This window comes from Lolium rigidum, chromosome 3 (genome assembly GCF_022539505.1).
Source record: "Lolium rigidum isolate FL_2022 chromosome 3, APGP_CSIRO_Lrig_0.1, whole genome shotgun sequence".
In the NCBI taxonomy this organism is placed as follows: domain Eukaryota; kingdom Viridiplantae; phylum Streptophyta; class Magnoliopsida; order Poales; family Poaceae; genus Lolium; species Lolium rigidum.
In genome coordinates, this window is record NC_061510.1 from 164,079,544 (window position 1) to 164,087,102 (window position 7,559).

The 7,559-nt window shown below is 45.9% G+C and overlaps 1 protein-coding gene across 1 annotated transcript; it reads right to left on the reverse strand.

The window, feature by feature from the left end:
- Nucleotides 1-1,268: 1,268 nt before the first annotated feature.
- LOC124698566 (serine/threonine-protein kinase RIPK-like) lies at nt 1,269-4,912 on the reverse strand. Its single transcript, XM_047231052.1, has 4 exons — nt 4,133-4,912; nt 2,921-3,057; nt 2,024-2,147; nt 1,269-1,920 (listed from the first exon to the last, which is right to left on the reverse strand). The coding sequence occupies exons 1-4, from the start codon at nt 4,704-4,706 to the stop codon at nt 1,403-1,405; spliced, it is 1,353 nt and encodes a 450-aa protein (XP_047087008.1). The 5' UTR covers nt 4,707-4,912; the 3' UTR covers nt 1,269-1,402.
- Nucleotides 4,913-7,559: the final 2,647 nt, after the last annotated feature.

Sequence of the window (7,559 nt, forward strand, 5' to 3'; positions counted from 1 at the left end):
AATGATTTTCTCCTATGAAATGTACACTACAAGATTCTTATGAAATTATTTTCTATAGGATATGATCCTATGAATCAAACAACCTCCAAGAAAAAAAAATCATAGGATCTCAATCCTATACAAATGTGTTAGAATTCTACGAATCAAAGAAGCTACAAAAGGTTTTTTCCATGGAAGATAACACAACCAATGAGTTCATCGACTTGATAAAACATGTTGCATCTTAATTTTCTTCCGCACGTAAGCTTGGTCGTTACGTACTTACACTTCTATACGTCGGCATTACACTAACATGGACCAGTTATATTTGGAATATGTTACACTATTTGGAAGTGAGAAATGACACAGTAATGGATTGATATAACTTCTGATGTCACATTATTAAGAAGATATCACATACTTGACAGCCATTTTCAATCTACTTTTCTCGAACATGATTGTCAAGGATCATAAGACTAAGGGCTCCTTTAATTCATAGAATAGGTAAAGTGTGGGAATAGGAAACTTATAGGACTGGAATGGATGTCTAATTGAATCCTACCCTACAAGAGGAGGAATTATCTTTGATTGTGGTGAAGAAATTTTTCATAAGGTCTAAGGTAATGGTTTTTCCTATGAAATAAACACTACAAGATTCCTATGAAATTATTTTCTATGGATATGATTATGAATTAAACGGATTTCAAGAAAAAAGTTCCATAGGATCTCAATTATGTACAAATCTATTGAAATCCTATGAATCAAAGAATCTATAAAAAAATATTGTGGATGACAACACAGCTAATTAGTTCATTGGCTTGATAAAACATATCGTATCTTAATTATCGTCCACACGAAAGCTTGGTCATTATGTACTTACACTTCTATATGTCGGTGTTATATTAACATGAACCAGTTGTATCTAGAATATGTTACGCTATTTGGAAGTGATAAATGACACCGTAATAGAGTGATATAACTTCTGGCATCACAAACAAATTTTACAGCCTAGAAACTCGGGCATAGTAAATTGGACTCTGACCAGGTTTAATTTAACTGCAAAAGAACAAGTGGCTACCTGTATCAGTTGTGTGGCTTTTGTCCCACACTGTCTAAAAAGCATCCTGCCGTGCATACTGCGCCTCTCTATTATCAGCAATAAATCAAAACAAGACCAGTGCAACCGTGCAATCACACCATACACTGTACGTGCACCTTTTTTTTTTGGATCTCGCCGTAAGAAAAAAAAAGTTTACAGTAAAAAGAGGTGAAGCCAATAGCAACTGAAAGGAACAAGGAATTAGCGACAGGGATGCAATCCTGAACCCCCCGATCAAAGGCAGTGTACTGCCGTCTGCCGGCCAGCACAATCAACATTTACATCCACGTTCCACACAAATAGACTGAGCTAGTACTAACTAAACTATACTTTACCTTCTCCAGGCATGTTCCACTCCCAGAACTCCTCAGTCTGGTTGCCCCGTCTCCTAACAGTCTTCTTCGGAGACCTAGCTTTATGCCTGTAACCACCATTACCGCTCTCCCTGTCGCCATTCCTTCTCCTCGTCGCTCTCTCCTTCCTAGCGTCATCCTGCGACGCTACATACACCACCGCCTCGCTGGGCACGTCGTCCGTGAGGCTGAGGAGGGGCTCCAGCTCCTCCACGACCTTGGACATGTCCGGCCTGCTCTTCGGGCTACCGCTGAGGCACTGGTACGCCACCATGGCCGCCCTGTGAGCTGCCGCGGCGGAGTACTTGCCCTCCAGCGCCGGGTCCATGATCCGTCCGAGCTTCTGCGGGTCTTTGAGCCACGACCGCATGTGCTCGACCAGGTGGTGCTCCCTGGTAGGCCTCGTCTTGTCCACGGCTCGTCTCCCCGACAGGATCTCGAGGAGGACGACGCCGAAACTGTAGACATCGCTCTTCGATGTGAGGTGACCTAGAGATGATGATATTGTGTGGAAGCTGTTAGGAAACTGGAATTACAGAAACATTTCATAGTGTAAACAAGTGTCGGGGGCAAAGCATTTATATGTCTGTACCAGTTAGAATGTACTCTGGCGCGGCGTAGCCATGAGTGCCCATGACTCTCGTCGAGACATGGGTGGCGTCGCCCTCCGGCCCATCCTTCGCGAGCCCAAAGTCCGAGAGCTTTGCCTTGTAGTCCTGCGCATCGATGAGACGAAAGTTCAGTCATTTTCAGCTAAAAGAAGTTCAGTCATTGTCCTATTTTTCAAAGGGAAAATTCAGTCATTTTACTGTTCACGCATGGGCCTAATTAAGCCGAATCCATCAAAATTGTTAGTTAGCTACACAAAGGCCCAACACTACCTGCATGAATTTGGTTGGACTGAAGCACAATCGTTAACATTTGGGGAGGGACGCAATTTTCTTTGGTTGGTGCGTCCTATTTTTGCTTTCACTTTGAAAGAAGAAGAGGTTACTTGAGCTGGAGACTAATTCAAATATTGGAGCATGAGTTTACATGTGGTGGTCAGCCTATAAGTATAACGAGAAATCCAAGTTTTGACTAATATAGTAAGTGCTAGTAGTAGCCGGCATGACCAAGCTTCTATCTTTTGTTCACGTACTCTCCTTGTTTCAAGGGTCGCATGCGCCAAAGTAGAAGGAAACACGCTAGTAACAAAGGTACTACCTACTTTGTCAAGGGAAGATCTATTCACCAGGTCAATCACCTACCACACACGTACCAACTTCGAAGTTTTCAAATTTTTGACGAGTTCATCATTTGCGTGAAGTCAACCCAGAAATAATGGGTTGGGAATTAGCATACGGGAAGAACCAGAAGCACTAACTTAGAATATATATACACGATCAGAAATTTATATAATGAATTGTGTTGATATATAACTGTTTTCTTCAAAACTGTGAATCCGTGAATAAAGAACAGTAGCTGTTCTAAGTAGAATCAAACTTACGGGGTCGAGCAAGATATTGGATGTTTTGAAGTCGCGGTAGATGACGGGCTTATCGGCGTCGTGAAGGAAGGCGAGGCCCTTGGCGGCGCCCACAGCGATGTTCAGCCGGGTTGACCACGACAGACCGGGAGAAAACTCTGCCAAATCAACAAACAAACAAATAAATTAGTCTGCAATCTGATATATATAGTACTCCAAACATCTGGACAACAACGATGGATGGTGTGAAAAAGGGAAATTTGCACCGCTCACATGTACATATATGCAAAAGCTAGTCAAAATTAAGTGGAGACGTTATCACGTCGTGATCCAAGTCAACGCGCCCGGTTTCTTTTCATATTGAGGCGCCTAATCATCTGCGGAACAAGTTACTGAATTTTAAAACTGAGAAACGCGCCGCGCGAGCTGGATCAGAATTCAGAAGACTGTTGGAAGAAGCTATCTCTCCAGGACAGACAGAGATGTAGTAAAAGCCTAGTTCCAACAACTGTGGCTACCAGTTCTCACCCGCCCACAGGAAATGCATGCTCGCACGTCCGTTCTAGAACAAGTTTGTACTATGGGCCAATGGAGTCAACAAGGCAACGTAGGACTGGTCAACCACCTCATATATATGTATATCTGTTGTTTTTTCCCCCTTGTCCTTTTCTTATCTCTACTGCTAATTAGTCAATACAGTAAATTGATTGTTGAAAACAGGAAGCTAGCTAGCTACAAGGAGAATACATACAAGTATACATCTCCATCAAGCTCGACAAATATGTCAAAAACTAGGGGTAGGCGGTAGTGGTAGTGCAATACAACTAACTGAAGTCTAGTCAGAGGCCGGCAAGCTAGCTCTAGCTGTGATGAACCGATGACTAAGCAAGTGGTCGATGCTGACATGGCGACATGGCATGTACTACTGCCATCGGCCTAACTAATCAACACATACATACACCCGTGTATGCAGCTAGCTCAGCTGTACGTTTGGTTTCTTTAATGGCGGCATGCTGCACACGTTGGTAGACCGTACCGAGCAAAGCATGCACACTAATTAATCTCCTACCTAATGGAGGAACTAGTCGAGGTCGATATATGTCGGTCTTACATAATCCTGGGGCTTCATTAATTCAAGTTAGCTCAACTGTAGCTAGCATGCAGGAGTTAATATGTCGCAGCAAATTAAAAGGAATCACAGTTGAATGAAGTATGGCGATCGAGGGGGCTTACTTCTGAAGAGATGGTTCTCTAGGCTGCCCTTGGGCATGTACTCGTAGACGAGCAGCCGGTTCTCGTCCTCGCAGCAGTAGCCGATGAGCTTCACCAGGTTGGCATGCCGGAACTGCCCCAGGAAGATCACCTCGGCCAGCCACTCCTTGTGGCCCTGGGTGCCCTCGGGGTCCCAGAGCTTGACGGCGATGGACTGCGCCTTGAGCCCCGGCTTGGCCTTCTCCTCCAGGGAGCCCTTGTACACTGGGCCGAACCCGCCCTCGCCCAGGAAGTTGTCGTCCAGGAACCCCTGCGTCGCCGCCTTCAGCTCTCCCACCGTGAACACGTGAAGGTTGGAACCAACCAGCGACACCGACAGATCCTGGTCCGACGCCGCGCTCATCACGTCCGTGAACGACAGACGCTGCCCCAGCGCGGCCACCGCGTCGGCCGCGGCGTGCTTGATCCTCCTCGAGCTCGACCCAGGACCGACCTTCCCGCTCCCCGTCTTCTTCCCGCCGGAGCCGACGCAGCACCCGAACAGGGAGCTCCACGCCGACCGCTTCTGCTGCTTCTTCGATGATCTCGACATCATACCATGCAACTCTGATCTCCTACGGTCGGCCAAGCTAGCACACTGCTCTTTCCTGCTGAAGAGGCCGGAGATCGGCGGACAAACGGGCAAGAAATCTCTGTCAGTTGTGACTTGTGAGCTAGGAAATGTTGGTTGGATCGGATTGGGTCCAGGGAGCCGCACGAGGAGTATATATTTGTAGTAGGGATCACAAGCTGGAAGAAGAAGAGAGGAGGCCGTGTGTGGCCGTGTGGAGAGACGACCGTGCCTCTCACCTACCTACCGCCCGTGCCGAATACATGGACGCCTTCTTCTTCTACTATACTACAACTCCGACTCAAAGGCCGCGTTGAGGCTTTCGACTTTCGTCGATCAGATGACATGTCACTTCGCTGACCGTTGACTCCCAGAAGCCACGGATTGGTGAGATCATTCATCGCCGTTTTCTTCTTCTTCTTCTACTTTTATTTTCCTTTCAGCATTCCAGCTAGCTTGTATTGTGGGAAAAAAGTATTGCATTATTAATTGTTGCTAATTGGGTGCTAAAGAAATGACTTGGTTATTCCTACTAGCAATTGTATTGAAAAAATTGGCATGTAAATGTTTAAGACATGTACTTGTATTATTTCTCTTTATAAACGTATAAGTACTATTAACTCAAAAGGCCGCGTCTAGGGGCTACGATCTAAAGATTGTACACCCTTCTTTTGCATAGCTAACTAGATGCATGCACAACAAGTGCCAAATGTTCTACAAAACAAATATTTCCTACATGGTCGATGTTGTATGTGTTGAAGCGGTTCTCCCATGCACCGAAGGCCCCATGTGTTTAGCTATCGATATGTTGCTTTAAGATTCGTACCACGGTGTTTCGTCAAGTTTCATGAAGCTATAGTGAGCTGTGATCTGTTTGGGTCTAATGAAACTCAACGAAATATAATGAAACCATGCACGGGACCTCCCGTGGTGCATGAAATGAAAGCATTTCTCCAAGCATAAGTACATGGCCCTCCTTTCCCCATCAGCTTAGGTTTTTGGGTAAATTGATTCCGTGCATACAATTCTACATGATATCGGAGCCAAAAAAGGAAATGAGTTCAAGACTAGGTTAGCGCATTTTATAAGTGCACTAACCGTTCGGTGCATGCAAATATTTGTTCTTGGCAGTGTATAACATTTTTTTATCAGAAGTAAGTGCCCACATATTAACCTTCAGACATGAAATTGGATTAGTTATAGAAGGGGTAATTGCACGTAAGTCACAAAACTTCAACCGTGTGGTAATGAACTTGACAAAATGCAACACACATGGTCGAGAATCAAGTTGACACATTAAGCCTTGTGATCATTCACTGACTTGGCCGTCGGGGGTTTTGGTAAGGAAAACCCATGTAATGTTCATCTCTGTAGAGCTGAGGATCCCAAACAATATGTGCTCTCCAAATAAGCCAATGCCCAGCTTTTTTTGGATCTTGGGAGGTGGCACATGGCTGCGGCATGGTCAAAATCGTGTTGTTGGTGCACGTCATCAGTCCGCGGGGGGGGGGGGATAGTGGCTAAGCTCGGTGATAAGATTCTACTGAAACAAAATGGTCATATGAGGTGGAGGGTTGAAACAAAGGGGTTTCTAGGAAGCCACGCATATGATGTAAATATGGCGGAAAATGACCGACGGCAACATCCGCGAGGGAAAAACAAAAGAAGAGCATGTGGGCTCATGTGCTTCCGTGGGCACTGTGAGGGCACTTGAGAAGTTTAGATACTATTTATAGTTTTATTAAGGTTATTATCCATCTCGGAATCAGGCGTCCTCCCGTGGGATTCAGGGGTGGCAGAAGAAGATGGAGACGATACTAGAAGACACTTCACAATAACGCCTAAATCGGAAATGTTTGTGGGCGCAACTACTTAAGGTAACATGGCTCTACTCAGGGAGGGGGACAATTCCATCCACCATGGTGTGTTGCCGGTGTGACTATCTATGGACGGTGGTCATGATAGGTAGGAGAATTAATTGCATGATAAGAGCAACCGGTGTCGGTGAAGTAGACACCACCGAGCGCGTTCCTCCTTGGAGGCGTCGTGTGGGGTGCATGTCGTTCCTCTGGTTACAAGGTGATACATTTGTTCCATTTCTTGACCAAGCGGTGCCGACACTCCCTTCTTGGAGATGTTGCATTAGGAACCTCAATTGACGGGTTCTTGCTGGTTGGCGGTCATTGGCGGTGCCTTATTCGATATGGTCTCGACTCCACTTTAGTTATTCATGCTCATCTTGCCTCCCCAGCATTGGCACTCTTGCCATCTTACTTCCATATGTGTTCTTGGGTGAACTTTTCCAACTTCTTACTTTACGATGCTCTTTGAGCCAGGGCGAGGGGCAAGAGGGCCCTCTGTAGAAGTGGATACGAATCGTGTCACGACTATATAGAAGGTAGAGGTGGACATGGTTTCATCGGTGGGTCATCTTCTCTGACCTTAAGATCTTGCATTCATGCATTTGTTTCACCTCCGATTGACGATCGTTGCAGCCGATGATGCTTTGGTGCAATTTCAAGTAACTCATCTTGTTTATTCTCCCATTTGCTTGTCTTTGTTCTTTCTTGTAAGTTGATTTGATCATAACCCAACATCTCATCTGTGGCCTTATGACATCTCAAGTAAACCATAGTGATTTGTACATACTAGTTGTCGTTCAGGGTACTAGCCGTTAGGTCTAGCGATGGTGGTGGCGACCTAAACTTTTTCCGTTGCGCCATGCCGGCGGCAGGCGCCGCCGTCGCCTCACTCTGGCGCTGGGCGGTGGGTGCAGGACAGCTCCGACTCGGTGCTCGCCGGACCATTTTCGATGTGCTTTCCGCCGTGGAGGATGGT

Coding starts and splice junctions, on each gene's coding strand:
- LOC124698566 (XM_047231052.1), bottom strand. CDS start 4,706: ATGATGTCGAGATCATCGAAGAAGCAGCAGAAGCGGTCGGCGTGGAGC. Junction 3,058..4,132: donor AGAGAACCATCTCTTCAGAA/GTAAGCCCCCTC, acceptor TTGATTTGGCAG/AGTTTTCTCCCGGTCTGTCG. Junction 1,921..2,023: donor GCCAGAGTACATTCTAACTG/GTACAGACATAT, acceptor CATCATCTCTAG/GTCACCTCACATCGAAGAGC.